Source organism: Pecten maximus, unplaced genomic scaffold (assembly GCF_902652985.1).
Source record: "Pecten maximus unplaced genomic scaffold, xPecMax1.1, whole genome shotgun sequence".
NCBI classification, from domain to species: domain Eukaryota; kingdom Metazoa; phylum Mollusca; class Bivalvia; order Pectinida; family Pectinidae; genus Pecten; species Pecten maximus.
In genome coordinates this window covers 79,176-102,637 of record NW_022979591.1, presented here as the reverse complement: position 1 = coordinate 102,637, position 23,462 = coordinate 79,176, and the positions used below count along the sequence as shown (strand labels likewise).

The window sequence follows — 23,462 nt, the reverse complement described above, 5'->3', positions numbered from 1 at the left end:
CCGTCTATGTTCCCGCCGGAACTTTCCTATACTATATCTTTGTCTTTAAAATGTTTGAATGTTACGCGCTCTAATCACGCCATGCTACAAGCTTATTATTGACACCGAGGTTGTATCAAAACACGGAAGTAAACAGGTATTGTAACATTATGAACTGTATAACATTTGTACAAATAAACAAACAGCTGGATAGGTGAAAATATGCTTGTCACATATTTTGAATTGTTAAACTACATATATGTTACATGGTATACATTATGTTATTTCTAATTTAAGGTAAAAAGGACCGCAGCAAAGGTTTATTAAAACGAGAAAAGAGTTTTTCATGTCAACACTAATACGATAACTTTTTTTTATGTAAAACAACATTTTAATTACCCGGTACATCAAATTTCCCAAAGTTAGTATTGTATATTGTTAAATTATAATGCACAGGGATTTATATTATTGATAAATATTACCATAATTACTTAAAATAATCTTGTAATTTTAAAATTTTACAATGACAAAAATTCAAAACGTGTTGTGGAGACCAATAAGATAATTACATAATTATACCCATATCTTTTAGTACATTTCTAGCTTTAGGTACTCTTAACCTTAATATTGTTTTCAAAGTGAGGTGCATGAATGACCAAAACCACCAATTAAAATTTGAAAGTTTTTATTTTTTCAGATGAGCAAACAAATACACCTTTACCTCACCAATAACAGTTTTCTGCTTTTGGAGATAAGTATTTTAATATGCACTCAAACACAGAACAGTAAATAAATCCTGTATACAAAAAGTCTTGCTTTTGGGTCATTTTTATTTTTTTCAACGGAAAAACTATTCCCTATAAATTCATTCAATCGATCTTCCGTATCATTTATTTGCGTTGACAGTTTTTCAATTTCTATCTGTAGATTTTCAATTTCATTCTCGCCATCATCATCGGCATGAAAACTGTAAATGTGGTCAAGAATGTGGTCGCTAGAGTGGTTATGATCACAGATATTTGTCACATCACCATCATCTGTCTGGCAGCCTACATCACTAGTGCCAGGACCTGCTTGAATTCCAATTTCCTAAAACAAAATAAATATTGTTTGCATTAATTCATTACACATTCAATTTTCGTATCCTTAAAACTAAAAAAATCTAAACTCCATATATACATTAGGTAAATTACATTTAGTTTTACAGCATTTATCCCTCAAGCTCCCTACTGGAAATTTAGGAGGGATGAGGCACAGTGGTAGCGAGTGTGACTTGTAACCCGACCAGAGGACCTAGGTTCAAGCCCCAGACAGGGCAAGTCACTTCACTCTACATTACTATGTGCTGGGCATGTGAATGTGAAGTGCGTTATCGGCTGCTTGGCTATATACTCCCCAGAAATATGAGAAATTTTCTGTTTGGTGCAAATGGACCAATGATCAGGTTAGAACTGGTCTAATGGTTGTGATAAATGGTATATAAAAGTTTACATTATTATTATTACTATTATTCAATCTAGTTTAGATCTCTATGGATCCCTAATAAATGCTGCATTCTTTAACCAGTCCCCCACCCCCACCCGACACCTAAGTGCTACCTAATACTGTAAAAAAAATCATGGTATTAAAAACTTACCACTCCAAACAAGTTCAGGAACATCCAAATTCTCAGAATCATCTACAACCGATTCCAGTGGTAGTCTCATTCATGGTTGTTGACCTCTTCAATGGACTTTTTTCTAGGAGTATGTACAGTTATCCATGAGAAGACTTTTGGTGTCTGGTCAGGTTTTAATGTCCAGTTTTTACTTATAAGTCCAATGGAAATGTGCTCCATTCATATATTTATAAAAGAATATGAGCACAATTTCCTTTGTTCCAAAACCTTTTTCAGTCTTTGAAAAACAATGTATCCTGTGCTAGTTCCATCTTTCTTGAAGGCAAAGTTGTCGCATCCATAAACAGAACACTGCTTCCCATTGGATGTCAGCATATCTGTGGATATGGATTATTGAAAAATATTTATGTATAATATGTTAATGCATATAGATCTTAATATTTACACAGGTTTGACTGAGAAAAATGGAAATGACCTACATGTATATCAATTGGCATTTTATAAAAATGTTACAATAAATAGTTTAAGTGGCCCGGGATACACCCAGTCCGGAAAACCGTCGTTCTGTCAGGGATATACATAGCGGAATTAGCAACTCAACTAGTTTGGAGACTGACATAGGATGAGTTTTGTATTTGTGAATTGAGCCATGAAGGTGTGATTACCACTATATGTTGCTACAACTATACCAGCAATAAGGTAAATTGGATAATTTCATCAAAGGTCTGATCAGGGCTTTTTCTTATGGCTTTTTTTTTTTTGTGGGGGGGGGGGGGGGGGGGGGGGGGGGGGGGCGCGTTAATGGGCCCCATTCCCAATTGAAATTATTTCATATTTAAGCCAAATTTCCAAAATTTGCAGTTCACTCCTGAAAAAATCTTTTCCAATTCACCAATTATCTTTCCCAAAATGAGACAAAAAGGCCCTTTCCCAAACCAGTGGGAAAAGCCCTGCTGAAAATTTATGTAAAATTAAGTACACTTTTCAAAAAAGGTTACTAATAAACTTGATCACAAGCAATGTAAATGTATTCCGTTTTTAATTGATTCAACTTTCTCCTGATTCAAAAATGAAAAGGATTTGACGAGAAGTAGGAATGAGGTCACGATGGTTTTGTAGTTCACTCGATGTCATCTCGCCATATATGCAATGTATATGTCGTTATTAATATAGTGTAGCGCGAAAACCCCCGGCGAACTCAACAACCGTGTCACAGTTCCGGAGTCACTCGGCAATGCCCTCAGTGGTAGCGTCGGGCACTCGCTACAATGTCCGAGTTTTGGATAATTTAGTATGCGTGGGCCGTCGAGAACATCACAAAACAACACCGTCTCCCAGTTTCAGACTCTTGTATTCAGTATCGGCAACATGTACAACAGTTACACAGTTTGAGGTAAATCCCTCTCAAGCATATCCAGCACAATCCAGCATAGCAACACCTAGGCACCTCGAATTCGAACTCCCCGAGCTCTCTCTCACTCTTCCTTATATACTAAAGTCTGTCGGGCAACGATTGCCCGATCGGGCAAACGTGTCCTGAACTGACCTTCTGACATAACCTGACCAAATCCTGTCGGAGCAGTCGGGCAAACTGTCGGAGCAGGCGGTCCGTTGACCTAGATATGTGGATACACATACACGTAAACATTTAGATGGTGATTAGGGATGAGTATATGATGACCATAGGTAATATAGACAGAGGACCTACAAAGAACCCCCAGAGTGATCTCCCGAAGCCATGGGGCAATAAATCCCAAACAGTGTCAAACGTAGACCAGTAGCCACGGATCAAGGTAATTAAAACGTTATCAGTGAATGACCGGTGTATTATGCTGCCTAAAATCTCACGGTCAGCATGTACATAATTAAGTCGGGCAATGTAGGGCAAATAGGGCACCCCATCTAATTACTCATGGTCAACATAAACCTGAACTACTAAAACTACTAACACTAACATTTCTAACTAAATACAATTGAATAACGAAATATACTACAATAGATAGACAGATAGAGACAGGCTACCAATCCCTGTGTGGTGTATGTACGTTCCTGGTATCGTACTCGTAGATACGGCTACTGACAAGACAATTGTCGTTACAACAACAGTGAATATGTGATTGCCATACTTCTAAACGACCGATAGAAACATTACTGAATTACATCTACAAAAACAACCCCGCCCCCTCTGACATTGACAACACGCAAATTGTATCGTTTTTGTTTTGTTATTTACCTTCTGATGTTAAACAGAAAATCTTTGTATTGTTTTAATGCATTAGTTAATAAGGAATTTATTCTATTTGTCCAAATTGTGCGATATTCTTCACGGAAATACTCTTACCTGCCAAAGCCGGTACAGCGAATCTTCGACTCGATCTTTGTCAACAAACAAGTCAACACCGGTCGCCTCGTTTTCGATCGAAACGCAAAAGAGTTCTACCAAGGGCAGGTAATAAAACATGCTGCGTGAAAAGGGTCTATTCCCCCAATGTTTGTTTACGCTTGAACTTCACTGCATGAGTGCCGCCGTTCATAATGCATTCAGACAACGATAGATGAATTCAACTCGTGTTTTCATGAAGAAAACAGGTTTGTAAACCGTCCACAAGCGTTGAATCCATTTATTAAGATTTTTTTTTGAAAAACAGACTCTGATTGTACAAAATCAGGGACTGACACGATTTATAGCTGTATCAGCAACCGCTCGATGAGCTATTCTATCTTTGGATTACAGCATTGTAAGCTTGCAGTCTCCCATTTATGCTATTTATAAAGACTGATCGAAAATTATTGCGAATATAGATACCAGATTCGGTCAGCTGATTAGCATACCCTGCATGCATACACACTGCTCTCCTACTCCTATAACATAAGAGGCCGCTGGTCGGCTCTTTTTCTATCGGATATTATTTTGCCGACTGCGACCTCTTATTTCCGAAGCACTAATTCTTTGATGCAGTTTCCGCCCGAAATCCGGGCGGAACTAAATATGCTTGAAAAAAACTCTTAAGAGGTTGACAGGTCATTACAACGATGTCTACGTATCATGTATGCAATATTTATCCCATATGTATGTCACAGACACAAATATATAGTATAATACGGTGTATAACACACAAAATACATGCCCATGTCGTTGTAGCACTTTTCTAGTCGTTTTTAATAATGGCTGCCTAATGGTTGATACAAAATAGGTGTCGTTATTTCAAACGGAACGAAATGATACGGACTTTGTTGTATTCCGCTTGTAGGACAGAGGTTGTAATCCATTTTTGTATTAACCGGCAAATCACGTGGTATTTCTACTATCACTACCGACAGTATTGTCTGCTTGAGCTCTGCTCCGCTTCGGAAGAAGAAAACTTCATAATTTGTGTTTTTTTACGAAATTATTCTCATTTAATCATTCGATTATGGAAAGAAATATATATTGGACCCTGTGGATCATTTAAATGTAAGTTGACACGCTATATTTTTTCAATATATGAACTTTGAAAATTTCATCGTCAGCATCGGGAAAATCAGCTATGGGCAGTTAGAGGTTACACGGCGCCTGTCAAAAGTATCTCGCCGTGTAAAACCTCTAACATTGTTGGAGTAACTGCTCTCCGATCCGACAGGGTTGGGGTTGGCGACCATCTGTCGGAAATTGTCCGTCCGTAGTCTAGTCCAGAGCTACAGTACGTTATCGTAGCTAAAGTTAGCATACATGCATCATCAAGCTTATTGCATAGGGGGTATGTATATATATATATATATATTATGAAACGTTTACTTAAATTTTCTTTTATAAAACAATAATTATATCCATCATTAAAAAAACCAATATGAAATAGTAAAACGGCCCCTATATATTCAATGTTACCACCTATGATTTTTATAATAATTCAATTATTTTTTAATGTCAAAAAAGTAAAATGGCTTCTTATATTTGTAGACTTTACAATGCTTTCTTGGTGATGAGCCCAACTATTGTAGAACTATGTTTGTTTTTTTAATGAATAATGAAAGAACCTGTGAATTTACAATATTTCCCAATGATATATGAATTATTGATAAATCTGTAAAGAGATAGAATCCTGTTATTTGACATAAGGGTGGCGTGATGTCTGGGATCGAATCCCTCTCAAATGGGAGAGACCCTTATATCTCACATTGCACAACAGATTATCACTTTCATGAGGGAACAAATATATGTATTGAGTAAGAATGAAATATGATTAAACACAGTTTCATGATATTTAAAAAAGTGTTACAGGAAAGTAAGGACATTGATAAGGATATCTAAATGACTTTGATTATGTTTGACGTATATTCATAGCAAATACATGTATACAAAATATTACTGCACAGATTTTTGGCAAGTATAATTAAACAGAATTAACACAGACAAAAAGAAATTAAGGAAAACAAGATCCTGAACTTTATTCAAAAGATATATTTTATGTTATACATATCTATTTAATTTCATGAATCAGTTACAACAATTTTCTGGTGTACTTATGTTGGCTCATATCAGTCTTCATATCATGTAACATGACATTAACAACAGAGGAAAGTCAAGTTTTGGTGGGAAAGGTGTTAACTGGTTCCCTTTCAATTTTGTTTGAATATATATTCAACAATGCTAAACTGTTTACAGCATTACAATGCCTTCTTGTGGAACAGCAACGAAAGGCCATTTCAAAAATGGGCAACAGAAAACATGGTTTTGTGAGCTCTTTAATGACAAAAGGGTTCACAGATTTAAAAAGATTTTCATGGGATGCAGTTGTTGAGGAAGCCTTTGCTCAACTGCCTCTTCTTATGAAATTAACAGTTGCCACAATGATGTCACCAGAGTCAATTCATAGACTAGCTGATATCAGGTAAAATTAAGTTTGATGCCATTGTATTTTATATATAAGTAATTCAATGGATGTTCCATATCTGATTTCAACATTTTTCATGCATATCACGTATAACTTGAACATCATGCAAAATACAACTACTACTGTTTATATACATGTGTTCTAATATGACGTTTGTTTGCAAAGCTCTGGCATCTATATCGACCATAGACACCAAAAAAAGACAGTTTAATCCTTAAGTTTTCTCATACATATTGCTAAATTTAAGAATTCTTGAAATTGTTCAGCGGTATAAAAATGCTTAAACAAATGGTATTTTATTGGCTACTTTTAATTTTTCTTCTATGTTCCAGTCTAAGGTGTTCATACATTTTTACACTGTTCTGCCACTTGTTCAAATTTCAGAATGAAGTTACCCAGACTGGGTATGATATATGCAATCATATCTCAGGGAAGAATACCTGAACTATCAGCAGTGCAGCGAATGATATCCATGATCCTGTTTGACAATATTGCAGATCAAAAGGTGATACATATGTACTATGTTTATGGTAATTGTTTAAAATGGACTTATAACAGAGATTGCAAAATTTGTATGCATTATATATGCAAATTGAATATTAGATTAATAAATTTAATATCAAATGTTTTAAATTAATAAAAAAAATGTTTAGTGGCAAAGGACAAAGCACATTAAGAATTCATATAAGGTATATATAAAGTTAGCATGTTTTTACAACAACACTATTCTAAGTAATCTGCAGTAAAAACAATAAGTTACAAACAATGTTACTGGACAAAAGCTATTTTTTAACACCAGCTATTGAATTTGCATGTATGTACATTGTATATCTAACAGATATATGATCGCTTGCAACCTGTTGGACTGTGTCTGAGTTATCAGACTAGCCTTGAGGTACTCCACATCTTTGGAGCTGGCAGCTTTAACATAAAATTGGTAGAGGCTATCAAAGCCGGAAAAGTTATAAGATTAGTTGGCGACAATGTCAACTTTTCTGTCAAGGTTACAGATCAGCATCAATCAACCGAAGGAAAAACAAAGGTAAGGTACATTTAAGCATTGAACGGCTTTCAGTTGGCATTCATAGTCAATATGAATGCCAACTGGACAGAGGCAAATTCCATGAAGCGCTTCATGTTGAGTTTGCCTCTGTCCAGTTGGCATTCATATTGACTATGAATGCCAACTGAAAGCCGTTCAATGCTTATATTTACCATCTGCAATTTTTTATTTGTCGTGCGATTTTTTTTTTTTTAATTTTCAAATTTCAGTTGGCAGTTCATAAGCTGGTGAACTCGCAACTGAATTGGTAGGGTTATATAGTGGCAGTGCCATACAATGGTAAATATTTAACAATCATCATTCTTATTATAGGCACTTCTTTTTTGATTGGCACAAACAAGTTTGTTTTGTTGCATGTGCACTAACAAATTAGTTTCCATGTCTGAGAAATTTATGTTAAAACAAACATCATCAAATGAAATAGATGCCATAATAGATAAGATGATAATTAAGTTGTAAATTCAAAATTAATGCTTTTAAATGTGTTGTTTTTGTCAGTTATCACCCAGGCCTAAATTATATCTGTAATTTGTTACATGTATTTCATGTTGATAAGAAAAACCATTCTTCATTTCCAGACTATGCATCATGCATTTGCAAGTGCTGCCTTGATCAATCACTTCAACTTCAACCACCTACCTGATCATAAACCCCAGCCCAACAATCTCACAGTCCAAGACTTTCTTGTGAATGAAGCAGACCTCAAAAATATAAGACAAGTTTACACAATTCTTATTGCTAGGTATGAATAATTACCTCATTCATTTGAACTTTCAAACTGTGTTCAAATTAAACATAGGAAGTTTTCCATTGATCATAATCTACTTTTCATATTAATGGGTCAATAAGTTAAACAGTTTTAAACAGCATTACTCTTCTCTTCTTCAATCACCGATCAACAGGAATTATTTGTACAACAGTCAACAGATTAAATTCTAATAGTAGTCTTTCCCATATCGGTTAATGCACAATGCTGTTAGATGTAGTCTTATTGATACAAATTTGAGATGAAAACTTTTAAAATCAAACAGCAAATTAAGATTTAAATGTAAAACATTTTCTTTCATATAACTAGGGTTGCAGTCAAATTCATGCCAAGTTTGACATTTGTTCAAGATGTGATCCCTGATGATCTGCCAACAAAAATATTGAGATATGGGAAAACCGAAGTGATTCCCCTTGAAACTTTGAACAAAAATGAACAGAAATATGATGAGGTGTTTATTGATATGTTAACGGACAACTTACCAAAGTTTGAAAAAATTCACAAAAAAACAAAACTATTTAAAAACATGTAATATTGTTTTGATTTATATTTACAAATAAGTAGAATTTCAAGATTATCTCTGAACTATTTAATAAACTTGTTTACAGTAAGTTTGGAAAAAATATGTGCTAATGATCTTAGATGGAATTGCAGGCAATTCCTGACTGTCTCTTTTCTGAGGTTTCCTCAGAGTTCCAAGGTTTTTTCTTGAAAAAGCGTAGAATCCTCATAGAGACCTTTGAAGTAAAGTTTTCATATCTGGAAAGCTTCTAAAATTCTTGTGTGATAATCCTTTTGCAAACAAAGCTTAGAAAAGCTCGTGAGAATGTGGACTCTACCTTGTTCTTTTTATATTTTTTTCATGTGGTTTCTATACTTGACAGTTATGAAAGTATTTTACAAGAAGCCTTTGGGGCTTGTGAGTTGCCACTGTCAAGCATACAAATTGGTGGAGACCAATTGACCCGTGAACGATTTTCTGGTGCAAAGTGTCTACGTGCAGGAGCAGCAGACATAGCATCTCGTTTTGGCCACTTATCACCCATCACATTTGAGATGTTTCATCTTCTGATGAATTTCCTGATAACATTCAACAAAATATTGTTCAAAAATTGCAGTTCGAAGGAAATTGGAACTCTGAAGTGTGAGGTTGACAGACTTATGAGGACAAATTTTGATGAGGACGTACGGAAAGCATATGACGCTGACAAAGATTTTATTGTCAGTTTTGTTGATGCACATTTGGTGGAGCTGATGCGAGATTTCTTCGGAATGGAGGATATATATTCACCTTTACAAAAACATGTTCCTCCAGAGTTTGAGAATGACGAGGTAATTGTTTTGCCATATGATCTGGTACAGTTGCCTTTGTGTGTCTGATACAGATTAATAGCATACTTGTTTGGTGAAAACCTGTACAGATATATAATGTCAGGGACATACATCCCTGATAAATTGTATCCTAATATAAACTTTAAAAAGTAACATGTTCCAGTATTAGTTATAATTTCAAATATCAATATAATTATCATCATTTGGATAATGAAACTTAACTTTCATTTCAAAACTATTATCATAAAACCGCCTATAAAACAATCATGTACACAGTTATTATACACATTTATGTAAGGAAAATACTTAGAGCTTATCAATGTTTACTCTTATGTCTTGCAACTAAGCTCTTTAAAAAAAACTCTCCAACTTCACAGATGAAGAAAAGATGGGTTTTTGCAACATTTGGAGAACTTGTGGATACAATTGTTGCCTCAAACCAGCCCCAAAGTGCTACCTCAGACGATGTCATTGGTGAGTTTAGGAACATGATGTCATGGTTGTTTAGACAACACACTGTCATCGAACATACCACATAAATTGGTAACATAAATATTTTTGCCAAAAGATAATGTTTTTTCACTTTGGGTTCTTATAACAAAAGGAATACCTGGTATATACATGTATATATCTACTGGTAGCAAGTACAATTGTGTCTGGAAAATCTTTCGAATGATAGCTTACTCAGGAAATAGCATAAGCTCACTAGTAATATTGCTGTGTTAGTTATGTGTATAATCTTTTCTAGGGGAGATTTACTTTTCTTTCAGATGATGGACAATTTGTTGTACTTAAGTTATCTTCAGGCAAGATCATACATGTGCCAGTTGTCAAACATCATGCATCAACAACACCAGAAACAGATCTAGAGGACACTGTTTTTAACTATGCAAGCATTGTAGTTGAAATGGGTCTTGTATACAAAGAGCTTATTGATCTCTGCAAGCTTCCAGACAGAGAAAGGTTGATTAGGGTTATGAAACAATGTATGATTATATTCAAGGCAAAAAGCAACAACAGTAAGTATGCCCTTGAATGTCATAGGTTCTTGGTCCAACACCTTGTATTGATGAGTGAGAGAGAGTCAACAAAGGTAATTCATTCTTTGTTTGTTAACACCACTGGCTCACCTCACTCACATATTCCGGCTGACCTACAAATGGAGTACCTTGTAAAAGATATAAAGAAACATATGAAACATATGTTTAGTAATAAAACCATGTCTAACATTGCAACAAGGACAAGGGGTCTGTCGTGTTTGAAGTCTATTGCAGAGCAATATGATACGCAAACATATGTTAAAGCAAGGGCCAAGAAACATCAGAGAGGAAGCTATTTTGATGATGAACTTGTATTAGTAAAAGATTTACAGCAACTGCAGCCTTTCCAAAATCAACCAGGAAGATTTCATTCTTCATTCCCTAAAATGCACAAAACAATGTTGAAGTATCTTGATATAGACCATTTTCATGACTGAATTAAGAAACGAGTTAATGTAGTTGCTACAGAATTAGGAAATTAAGCAAAAATGATTATTAAAGAGACAATTCATGATTTGATAAAAAAAAACCCAGTGCAATCAGAGAAATAGCTTCTTTGATGTTGAACAGTGAAAAACAATGTTTGCTTATCATATTGAAGACAATTTTTCTATTTGTCATGATGTTGACAATTTTCCTATTTGTCTTGATGTTGACAATTTTCATATTCATCTTGATGTAGACAATGTCCATATTCATCTTGATGTAGACAATTTATATATTTGTCTTGATGTAGACAATTTTCATATTCATCTTGATGTAGACAATTTATATATTTGTCTTGATGTAGACAATTTTCTTATTCATCTTGATGTAGACAATTTTCTTATTCATCTTGATGTAAACAACTTATATATTTGTCTTGATGTAGACAATTTTCATATTCATCTTGATGTAGACAATTTATATATTTGTCTTGATGTAGACAATTTTCATATTTGTCTTGATGTAGACAATTTTCATATTTGTCTTGATGTAGACAATTTTCATACTTGGCTAAAGTGGTAAATACATATACACTACCAGCTGGTATTTTATGATGTATATATATGATTATTGTGAGCTATACATGTTTAATAAAATCACTGTATTCTGTAAAAGATGATTTTACTTACAAAAGGGCATTCAGTGTCGGATTAGCTGAACATATATTGTGACATTATGTACTGTTTTATTCCTTTGAAGTGTTTTTTTAATGATATATTATACTTGTGTCCTAAATCTTCAAGAGCCAGACTGGTTTGTAAAGACAATTTGCTTTTCTGATTTGTCAATATCATTTCTTTGATCATATATACAATGTATTTGATATACAATGAAATGAAGCCTTACTTTATATATTAGAAGCCTACTTAATATATACATGTACTGTATATTATTTCAGTTGAACGATGATACATTACATTGTACCTATTTGTGTAACAATGGATGCAATATTTTCTGCATAAATGTCATTTAGATGACTAGCTTTCCATAAAACTGACTGCTTACTATGAAAAATTGGATATTTGTTTGCAATTGAGGATGCTAAACTGTTTGTCAAGCCAGTATACAGAGATGGATTTGGGACTTTGTGCAATGAGTTTTCTTCACAGAAATACTCTACAAGAGTTCCATAAATTTTGCTAGCTACTACTGAGTCAACACCAAGAAACATCTCCTCTGTTGGGAATGCAGTATTTTCATTCATATCCAAATCTGAATTGAGATTAAAACATTCCCTACACTTGCAGTGCTGACAACACCTGTCACAGCAGTTGTGAAGCACTGGGTGCTCATCTTTTACACAATTAAAATAAATGCACAAAAAAGTCCACCTGCATGTTTTTGTGGTGCACAAATCTCTTACAGATTTATCAACTACATCTGAGGCCAAGTCCCTGTTGTTGAAGTAAGAAATGGCCTCCGCCATTTGTCCATCCCAACCTGCTCGCCCCACTTCTTGCAAATATACTGTAAATATAAAGAAATTATTGGATAATTGCTTACATTTCTTTTCTGGACCTAAACAATGGATGACATTGCAAAAATGAGCAGGGCAAAAGAGAGCAATTTGACTATATTGCTATAAAGGACTTCTTGTATTTTTAAAACTATTGAGATCCCCACCCCATAACCATAAATAGCATTGCTGGGCATCAAGAGATGAACACAATCCTGATGTAAAAATTGGCCCAGGGGTCTTTCCCCACCCCCGAGGGACTTCAGGTTTCTTTAAACACAATCATGTTGAGTCTTGACTTCATTTCTGGGCTATATGTTTGAAGCATTTGAGATCCCCACCCCATAATCATACATATCTAGCATTATAAGTCATTTTATTCAAAATTCTTAATAACCGTCATAAAATTAAGATGTACATGCATATCTTACTTTCCAAGGATGAAGGAACACCTAGATGTATAATTCTCCTTATGTCTGTAACATCTGTGCCCATACTATAAGCTTCTGTGGCAAAGATCAGGCGAAGGTCTCCATCAGGGCAGCTGAAGTTCTTCAAAACATCATCTTTCATCTAAATAAATTTATATATTACATATTTGATCAAAATTATCAAAACAACATTTTGACATAGATAGTGGCCTTATGTATAAATTTTATTTATTATGTGCATGCCTTTATCACTAACATGCAATGCAGTTTCTATATAAAGGGTTGACCTTTTTGAAGTCTTAATTAAGTTAATTTTTCATTAGTTGATTGAGGTCATCGATATTGTCAATGTGGGTTCCATTACATTAATTAAATGTCTTTCACATGTGTGACTTCACAATGAACAACAATATCACTGCATCGGTCTAATAAGAAAAGCTACAAATTTTATTTGGTTGATTTAGTAAAAACTACAAAATTTATTTTCTGACTTTTTTGCAGGGAGATTTTCATTTTTTTTTTACATTATGAACATTATTAACAGTTAAAACAGACTTAATTGATTATTATAGCAACCAAATAATAAGTTCAGTGTAACAAATGCATGCCGGTATAAAATGTGAATTGAAACAAAATCTCTGAAATCAAAACAAGTTTGCTTCCATGCAACCTGATCCTGGAATGAATCAATGAATTGTTTTTTTTTTTTTAATTAAACTGATTTGCATATATCAATTCCTCAAATTTAAAATGGGAAGATTGACAGGTATGAAATTAAACAGTAAAAACCTAATGAAACTGTACTTAATACAGGAAATATTGGGTTGTTAATTATTCAACTTTAGAACTTACATCCAGTGTACAAGGTGAGTGAAACTGGGCCACTTTTCTTTTCAAATCATGGCTTATCCTGATGCATTCCTCGTATGCAAATCCACACCATTTCAATTTTGAATACACAACAGTTTTAGGGAAATTCTTGTTGCTTACAAGTTGTTGTATTAATGGTTGAATGATAGATAAATATGAACTTTCATTGTCTTTATTTGCAGGGCGTTTTTGAAAGTTAAATTTGATGTTATTTCTGCACAACGAGGATTTTATCAGAACAAAGTCATCCATCAAAAGATTACATGTGATCAATTGAATGGTTTTTTTACCAGCAGTTCCAGTCAGTGCTAAAACTTTTGCTAAGAATGAAAATTGAAAGATATGTATATTAAATTTATTTCTCATGTCTTTGTACCCATGTACATGTATAAATATGTTTTTGACTTTTGTTATGATAAAAATATTGTACATATTGTTATGTATGTGTGAAAAACACATTTATTAATATATACAATATAATATATGGATGAAATCAGTATTCTGTACATGACATAAATTATTCATGTTTGTTCCTTCATAAATTTGATAACCTGTTATACAATGTGAGATATATATAAGGGCCTCTCCCATTAGAGAAGGATTTGATCCCAGACATCACGCCACCCTTATGTCAAATATCAGGATTATATATCTCATTACACAGATTGATCAATCAATCATTAGAAACATATTGTTACCCCTGATCAGTTGATTGAAAACAACTTATTGCTTAAAATGTATTATTGCATTATATATTGTATGTGACACATTATAGATATTGTAATGGAACTGCTAAAGTATTTATCCATTGTAAAACTAGAATGACTAAGTATTAATTAGACCAACCCAGTAACAATCATGCTGTAGAAAAGAAATACAGCTTATACAATCAAAACTTTTTACTTAAATTTTGCACTATGTGATTTTCAACATGGAAATAAACATTGTATTTTACCATACAAATCATATAAATCTATCATTATCTTATCTCCTTATTACAAATGTACTATATCACACTGACAGTATATATATGTGACTATACTCACCACTTGGAAATACTGCTCTCAGTTTTTGTATTTTCATGAAATCTTGTCGGAATTCCTCGCCCCAAAGATGAATGCAGTGTGCTTCATCAATAATTATGAATTTAACATTATGCTGGAGCTCGTCCGAACGTAACACACTGAATATATCATCCTGCAGGAAATGCTCCGGGTGTCCAATCAAAAATGAATGTTTTTGAAGAATAAAGAAACTTTTTATGGAGTTCAGGACAAACACATACAGATTTGGCATATACCTGTCTACCTGCTCGGCAGTAATATAGTTCAGTGGATTTATCAAAATGACAGTAGAGTTAGTAATTTTTTGTACAATTTCAAATATCAAAGATTTCCCATATCCTGTCGGTAACACGCAAACAACATCTTTTGAATTTGAAAGTAAACTGTTCACACTAAAGTAACGTTGCTGTTACACCACAAGCTAGTTACCTCGCTGTTGGTCACGCTATCTGGTTTACAATGGAGGTCGATCTATATCACCACGGGTCGCTGGACAGGTCAGGATACGGTGATGATACAGCAGTCAAATACTTATCCAATAGAATATACTGGCTTAGTGTCCTAGCTAAAAGCCCGGAGCACTAAGATAACTGACACTACTTACGTAGAGATATACTGACTCCGTTAAAAACGAGAGATGGTCTAACACACGTGTTGTCTGATTGCCGGTCAGGTGTGAAGAGACTGTACACGGGGTAGATCTTTATCTGGCACGGGCCAGTGAACCGTGACGCACTTCCGGCGTAAGTAATCAGGTCAACTCGGCCCGAGACACTACATTCCTCCCAACTTTATAATGAAAGTCCTTTATGGCCGGAGGGTTGGTAATGGTATATACAAAGATCTTCCGTGTCTTGATCAAGTTCCTAAATTTTGACTCTGCACACTAAAAGCGTTGCGATGAAGTCACTTAAGTTACTACTGGGTTGCTTCCTCCAAAAAGGGGGAAATAGTAGGGATAAAATCCCTTGCAGTCAAATCCGGTTATGAGGCGCGGGTCGTCCTAAAAGGACACACAATCCTGTAAAATACATGGATGCAATCCCGACCTCCATGTCTAGAATACAATCCTCGATGATGAGGGTACGGGTCGCCTATAAAATAGACTCACTACCTAGTAAAATACTGAGGTACAACCCCGTCCCTAACTGTCCTTTCCGAGTTCCTAGTGACGAAACAGTCGTTGAGCGTTGGTTACGGTCGCATTCAGCAGGGATTCCGCCGTGTAACTGAGGTGTTTTGCTACAGCCTCCGCCGTCCAATACAATTGGTTGGGTGCAGACCACTTGCGGCCTGACCGGTTGAAGTAGGGGGCGTCGGTCTCCAACAACACTCTCTCAGGGTTGATCCACTTCAAGGCGCGAACCTGAGGTGGGGTGAATCCTGCAGCCATGCTGGTAAATCCGAAGTACAGATTCCTAAAAGCACTAGACCACTGCTCACGGACATAGGAATCCCCATTGAAACAATGGAGATATATCCGCTGGTCTTCAGGCACTGCCTTCTTTACGTAGTGTAGAAGAAGGAGGTATGCTTCTGCTCCACTATCTCCGGACATCCCTCTACAATGGAGAACCAAGACATGTCGAGGCTCCACCAATGGTAGAATCTTCTCCAACATGACTAACTGCTGCGGCCACTGCTCCGGTGGTACGGAGTGGTCAACACCAACTTCGCCAACTGCTGTCACTCTGCGTTGTCGTACGAGGTCCTTCAGCTTCCTGATGACACGATCCAACTCCGAGCTCGAGTATCTTTTCTTGGGGTGTACCCCTACTGCGACCTCCATATCCGCTGGTAGGGTCTTCAGACTATCCGTGGTTGGATAAGTCTCCGGGTCGCAGAAAGAGGCACAAGTCCCGGCGACGATTACCTCCTTTCCCTTGTCCATCCTGGTACCATCCAACACGGACTGGAACGTAGAGTCCAGTCGTAATCCCATGGCCTTCAGGGTGCGGTCAAGATGGAAGTGAGCATCAAACGCCCGAGGGGTTCGGGTTCCCACTTCCTCAGGGGCAGGAAATAACGTCCTCCAATACTCTCGCTCGGTAGCAGGGATCCGGGCAGCTATCAGCAACAAAACCTTCCAGTGGAGGAGGACGGCTACAGAGTTCACCGGTTCCAACGTGAAGTTGTCTGGACATGGTACACTCAAATAGCCACAAAATGCCCTCATCCCCACTATCTGGCAGTCTGAAAAGCTGAGCTTCTCCGATGATGTTGTCAACAGGTGCTGCATCTCCACGTACTCCACAAGGTCGTCCAGGTTGTCCACGGCTCTTCTCAAAAGCCATACAGCGGCTTGTAAAAGGGCCTCCTTCCGTCCACGAAGAACCTTGATTGCTGCAGGGGGCAGGCGCTCGTCAAAAACCCTCGGCAAATGATGGTTGAACGCGTGGGGCTTGGCGTAGCTCCCAACCTCCTTGCAGTCAGGAATCACACAGTGTCTGACCCTCGGCGCTCGGCTTCGCGACGTAGATCCAGAACCTCTCGGAACCTCTACCACTATTCCTCCTCGTCTCGGCAGACGTCACAACTCGAGTGGTACGGGGCTCCTCAACGTGGACCGTCTTCCTGGGAATAGGTCCAGTTGACTGGCTGTGAGGGCGCTTACGGGGGCTCGTCCGACGCATAGGGGCAGACACTGAAGGGCTTCTGGCAGCTCTCCGCGGACTGGAACGATGACGGACAGGTGAGGGACTCCTACGGGAACTCTTCTTACGAGGACTGGTCCGGCGAGTACTCCTGGATGGCCGGTCACTTACCTTGGGTTTAGCACGGGAGACGGGGATAAAATCCTCACGCACACTGGCTGGACCCTTGGCAGAGACGCGACCTGACGGTACAGTCTGGCTATCTGGTCGCTGGGATGAGGATACAGCAGGCGATCCAATCAATGGCTCCTCCAACACGGGGGTATCCATGGTATCCACTGGGGGCATGAGCTCAATATCCATCGGGTCATCCCCCAAGAGGTCCAGGTCATCTTCCGATGCTGCAGGGGCCTCAGTGGTAACTGCATCCTCGATCCTGCGCTCCAGATTGGGGTCGGTAGACAGGCGAATGTCACGGTAACAAGCCGTCGACTCTGCAGGTACAGGTCCTACTCTAGGGCGACGACTCAGCGGGGCGACGTGCTGCTCAATCCAGGCGAATGAACGGAGCTGCAGCGAGTCCAAGGTTTCCGCGACCTTCTTCAGCCAACCTTCAAGTTGTCTCCGGTTAGCTCCCTTCTTACCCATCTTACCCTTTGCCAAACTGCACATATCCAAGACGATCTCGTCAAAGCGTTGATCCGACATCATACAGAGGGCCATCCGTTCGATGAATGCAGTAGGGGGCTGAAACAGCTCACCTCGGCGTAAACACGCTGCTGCCTGCTCATCAATGGGCTGAGTGGTCCCTCTGTTTGCCATATCTGTAAATAATCAGAACAGAGCACATGATTACTTATTACAGCAACCCTTACATTTGTATTTGTCAATATCCAGTGCCTCAGTAGCAGTTACGTTGACACAAGATCCATGATACCATTCCTGACAATAATCACATTGTATCATGAACCGGCCTTGCCATGGTTTACGACAAACACAAAAAACTTCTGTACTCTGGTCTGGTAGCTCCGCATCTCCTCCCCCTTTTGTCTTAAAGGTCTGGATCCACGCAGGGATTTTCCTATCTTTACAAGGGGCCATTCTATCATGGTTGGTCACCAAAACGGAACTGCGAAGCTTGATTTGATACAGGTAAGGCGATATCTTCTTCACTATAACTCCCGGTCCTTTCCAAGGGGAACATAGTTTTTTACATTTACCCTTGGTGACTGCAGTATCTAAAAGATACACGACATCTCCCCTATCAGAAGAGTATCTGTTTTCATATCGTGGATGGTGCCCCATTTGTGTAGGAGATCATGTCCTAATAACATTTCATCACTGATGGGGGCCACATACACGCTTTCCTTAAACACGCTGGAACCAATTTTCAGACTAATTGGCGCAATCCAAGTGCCATTCAGAGAAGATTCTGTGTCTGCCAAGTGCATTACAACATCTTTCAACTTCTTAGGTTTTTTCCGAAGTCTGTCAAATACAGATGTGGAGATAATAGTCATCTCTGCTCCGGAATCAATCCTGGCTGTAATAGGTACCTCTCCAACTGTGACCTTAACTAATGAGGAGCTAGCACAAATCCTATTGATATAAACAACCTCAGGTTTAGAGGTGACACAAAATGCATCATCTACTGTACTAAAAGCACCAGTAGCCTCTGAGTTAACAGGTTGTGAAATTGGTAAAGAAGAAGAAATATCTAGCAAAACATTTGCTGGATCGGTTGAAACAACCATGGGAGTAGTAGGCATGGGGTTAAAAACCTCCATAGAATCCATATCTAGGCCTAAATCTACAAGTGGCTCAGGGGCTTGGCCCGTAGTCCTGGGCCCTACTAGTTTAAAGAATCGGTAGAGTTCTTTGCCTTCTTGACCTTGTCTGGGTTCTTCTCACACCACCTTTTGTAGCGGCGGCAGTCTTTTTTCATATGGCCTGCTCCTTTACAAAAGAAGCAGGTTATTTCGTTGGAACCAGACTGTCCTTGAGCCTGTAGATTGGTCTTCCCCAGTTTAGCTGCAAGTTTGTTGACCTCCTTCTCAATTAGAGCTTTAATCTCATCTTGAGAAGACTTCACTGCATTGACTGAGGTTTCCTCCCTTCCTTTTTTCTTCTTTCCATCCACGGCCTGGCTAACATACTGATATTGTTTCATCAGGTTCAGAGCTCCTTCCATGGACCGTGGTCTGATGAGAAACACATGTTTCCCTGCGTCTTTGTCAGTGCTCCCCTGGCAAAATCTGGAAATGGCCTCGGAACGGGCATGTTTCTCCGGTAGGTGACGAAATGCGGGTGTGGCGAGGGTCATAACTCTATCGGCCCAGTCATCGAGTGACTCGTCATTCTTCTGAGTGGCCTGTTGGAATTTGACCGTCGACGTCTCGGGTAATTCCTTAGCACCAAAACGTCCCTCCAATTTCTTCATAATTGTACGGAAAGAACATTCCCGTCCCATGCCGACATTCATCGTGAAATAATCCAAGGCCTTACCATCTAATGCCCACGTCAGGTAGTCACGGCATTCTCCCTCTGACCAGTGAAGGACCGTACGGAAACTGTCAAACTTCTGCTTGAATGACAGCCAGTTTGTTGAACCATCATACTTGAGGTTTTTCGGTAGCTTCTGTGGCTTACCCCGTGGTCCCAAGCTATGATAATCATCTCCACTGGACTCGCTACCAGAACTTGAGGTGTCGAAATAAAATCTCGACTTCTCACGACTGGAGCGATTGTGATGACCGCGACTGCGATGACGCGGAACAGAGCGCTTGTGGCGACGCGAAACAGAGCGATCGCTGTAACCTTTCCTTGAAGGAGACCGAACACTCCGGCTAGTGCTCATACGGTCATGACGACATGGCGAATATCCTCGGTGCCTAGAAGAACTAGGTTGCCTTCTAGACCTGGATGTTGACCTGGAGTCATGACGGCGCCTATGGTGTCCAGACCTACCCTTTGAACTGGCTCTAGTATCTGATGGTGACCTAGTTTTGTGATGATGCATCGGCTTTCCAGGTGACCTCGATGACCTTGATGATCTTGGTTTAAGAGACCTGAAAGACGATGTCCCTTTGCTAGGTGACCTCGAAGACTTACATGACCTTTGAGGTGTCTTGTCCGACCTCGATACTTGGACACTAGCTTTGTCCTCAGTTGGGTAGTAGCTGGGCGCATGACTGGGTGGGGGTTGACTGGATACTTCGGGTCGATTTAACCAGAGTGAACTAAGTCGATGCCTAGTCATCTCATCATATGAAGATGGCGGCTCCAACTTCATAGGTATAGGTAACTTGGCTGACTCTGGCTGCTTAGACTTGGGAATGGCCCCCATTTCCTGTTTGGGGTCAAATACCGGGACATCCGGATAGTCCATTGGCATTAAATCCATGCTGTTGACAGGTTTCACCAAAGTATTAACTGGTGACCATTTTTTGTCTGTATCGTCAACACCCGTGTTATATAAAATACGCGTAGGATTCCCTACATTAGGGAACCCAACCATGTTGGCGCGAGACATGGGATCAAATTCCGATATTTCTGAAAACTCCGGAGTCCCATGTCTCTGTATTGACGGCTGCGATGTGGTAATAGGTACCTGGGGTGGGGCGAGAACTGGGGTTAGGAATTCCCCCATGTCCAATAAATCAGCAAACTCCGGTGACTTATGGGACTGCCTGCCTGGCTCTCCAAAATAAATAGAGTCCCATAACTCCTGACTTGGTTTTCTGCCACCAAAAGCCGCTGTAATGTGCTCTGCGGTTTATTTCCCATAATTAAATCTCATATTAATTAGGGTCCTTGCACGTGTCTCCCCTATTCCAGGTAAATACCGGACCATATCTTCAAAAGTTGCCGTGTTTATGTTTCTAGCCGGAAGCGACGCCATTTTAACCGGAACTGACGCCATTTTGATGAAACAGTAGAGGTTGGATATTTTTTATTCAAAAAATAGGCATACAATAAATACAAAATTCCACCGTAAAAAATACTCCGTATCATAAAATAACACAGGAATATGTGGTGTAGAATAATGTTGTGCAATGAAAATGATACAAATTTAATCCTCGTATTATAAAATAACACACAGGAACGGTATCATGAATCTGTAAACCACGTGACTGCTGGCTGAGGAACAATTCGATAAAATCGTAATTGAAACCACAGAAAAATCAGGAAAACTGCGCGAAAATTGATAAATACAGGACTCAATGAATAAACATTAATTTATCAATTACTAGCCAATACTGCTGACACCATTAAAGTAACGTTGCTGTTACACCACAAGCTAGTTACCTCGCTGTTGGTCACGCTATCTGGTTTACAATGGAGGTCGATCTATATCACCACGGGTCGCTGGACAGGTCAGGATACGGTGATGATACAGCAGTCAAATACTTATCCAATAGAATATACTGGCTTAGTGTCCTAGCTAAAAGCCCGGAGCACTAAGATAACTGACACTACTTACGTAGAGATATACTGACTCCGTTAAAAACGAGAGATGGTCTAACACACGTGTTGTCTGATTGCCGGTCAGGTGTGAAGAGACTGTACACGGGGTAGATCTTTATCTGGCACGGGCCAGTGAACCGTGACGCACTTCCGGCGTAAGTAATCAGGTCAACTCGGCCCGAGACACTACAACACACTGAAATTGTCCAGGTTTCAGGTAATTATAACACTTCAAACGACTTTCATTAATATTGAATAATGCAATTTTTGTTTTTATAGAGAAATTCAGTTTTGCTAAAAAATGACCAGTCGCCATTATTATGTGTTACATATAGAACATGGTCCATTGAGGCAGACTTGTATTACAATGACTTACATTTAGTAGTTACACAAAGGACTGATGAGCAGTAAACGTAACAATCACTTTGGTTCAAACAGTGACGTAGAAAAAACGACCGAGTACTGCACACAAAGAATACAACAACGTAGTGTCAAACATCTCGACCTCCGTCCCACTTAAATATTGTAGAATGATACATTTCATCAAAATTAGGGTTGCTCCAAACGCAAAGTTCCATATCAATATTGTATTGATGCAGACGACATCCGTCGTGGGGATGTCTTTCCGGTTTTATTTATATCGGCCAATCAAAATGACAGGATCGATAGCCCTGACCTGTCGTTGTATTTTCGAAGCGAAGCCTAGCGGAGAGTAGAAAAACTACGGCAGGTAATCCAGTCTAGACTAACTGATGTACTGGGTTGTACAAATTTACCGATTACATGTAAATTTACGGATTTTCATAACAAAAATAAAACGGACGAATATAAATTGAAAATATGACCTATTTCTAGTTCCGCGCCACCTGGTGTGCAAAACTGTCATGGCCGCCTAAGGTGTCATCAGCACCTTACGTAGAAAATCGTATTTTGATCCGCTAACTCGCTGTTTCCGACATATTTACATCCCGACAACTGTATATATCAACGCATAACGTAAGTATTAACATTTAAGATTATATTTCCATTCAAGTTATCTTCAATTTCTTACGTAATTGCCTAAAAACATGATGTTACATGACCATAGACAAAAATCACCTGTTATTTCAATATAAAATGTACGTTATTTTATGCTGGAAAATCGACTCAACACGTAAAATGTCGCTGTTAAATGTTCGGTAAAGCGATCTTGTTGTTACACACATTATTTTTATTGGGTTTGTGGTACGAAATAATGATTCTTGGGGCCGTATTTATTCTCGGAAATATAGCCAAATAATACAGGTGAACATCCACAGGTAAACAAACATGGCCGTTGGGCAAGACCCCCCGCGTTATATTTATACAGGTGTAAACACATGTACAGGTGGAAGTATGGTCCCCAGGTAAGACCCCCTGCTTCGATGAATGCTAGTCGTTTCGGTA

General features: G+C 38.4%; 4 protein-coding genes and 1 long non-coding RNA gene across 5 annotated transcripts; 1 reads left to right on the top strand and 4 right to left on the bottom strand.

The window, feature by feature from the left end:
* Positions 1–877: 877 nt before the first annotated feature.
* On the bottom strand, positions 878–4,047 carry LOC117319011. The gene is made up of 3 exons (XR_004530539.1): positions 3,939–4,047; positions 1,616–1,974; positions 878–1,068 (listed from the first exon to the last, which is right to left on the bottom strand). It is a non-coding gene; the product is annotated as an uncharacterized LOC117319011 (long non-coding RNA).
* A 2,550-nt stretch (positions 4,048–6,597) lies between these two features.
* On the top strand, positions 6,598–11,347 carry LOC117319009. Its single transcript, XM_033873922.1, has 6 exons — positions 6,598–6,973; positions 7,307–7,510; positions 8,074–8,273; positions 9,182–9,629; positions 10,007–10,103; positions 10,400–11,347. Exons 1-6 carry the CDS (start codon positions 6,854–6,856, stop codon positions 11,104–11,106), a joined length of 1,776 nt encoding a protein of 591 aa, XP_033729813.1. The 5' UTR covers positions 6,598–6,853; the 3' UTR covers positions 11,107–11,347.
* Positions 11,348–15,026: 3,679 nt separating this feature from the next.
* LOC117319012 (3'-5' ssDNA/RNA exonuclease TatD-like) lies at positions 15,027–17,383 on the bottom strand. The gene has a single exon (XM_033873924.1). The coding sequence runs from the start codon at positions 17,213–17,215 to the stop codon at positions 16,142–16,144; it is 1,074 nt and encodes a 357-aa protein (XP_033729815.1). The 5' UTR covers positions 17,216–17,383; the 3' UTR covers positions 15,027–16,141.
* A 22-nt stretch (positions 17,384–17,405) lies between these two features.
* On the bottom strand, positions 17,406–22,222 carry LOC117319008. Its single transcript, XM_033873921.1, has 2 exons — positions 21,879–22,222; positions 17,406–18,394 (listed from the first exon to the last, which is right to left on the bottom strand). The coding sequence occupies exon 2, from the start codon at positions 18,390–18,392 to the stop codon at positions 17,406–17,408; it is 987 nt and encodes a 328-aa protein (XP_033729812.1). The 5' UTR covers positions 18,393–18,394; positions 21,879–22,222.
* Positions 18,809–19,366, bottom strand: LOC117319007 (retroviral-like aspartic protease 1). The gene has a single exon (XM_033873920.1). It carries the CDS (start codon positions 19,364–19,366, stop codon positions 18,809–18,811), a length of 558 nt encoding a protein of 185 aa, XP_033729811.1.
* Positions 22,223–23,462: the final 1,240 nt, after the last annotated feature.

Coding starts and splice junctions, on each gene's coding strand:
- LOC117319009 (XM_033873922.1), top strand. CDS start 6,854: ATGAAGTTACCCAGACTGGGTATGATATATGCAATCATATCTCAGGGA. Junction 7,511..8,073: donor CAACCGAAGGAAAAACAAAG/GTAAGGTACATT, acceptor TGTTACATGTAT/TTCATGTTGATAAGAAAAAC. Junction 8,274..9,181: donor TACACAATTCTTATTGCTAG/GTATGAATAATT, acceptor TATACTTGACAG/TTATGAAAGTATTTTACAAG.
- LOC117319012 (XM_033873924.1), bottom strand. CDS start 17,215: ATGCAGCACCTGTTGACAACATCATCGGAGAAGCTCAGCTTTTCAGAC.
- LOC117319008 (XM_033873921.1), bottom strand. CDS start 18,392: ATGGCAAACAGAGGGACCACTCAGCCCATTGATGAGCAGGCAGCAGCG.
- LOC117319007 (XM_033873920.1), bottom strand. CDS start 19,366: ATGGATTCTATGGAGGTTTTTAACCCCATGCCTACTACTCCCATGGTT.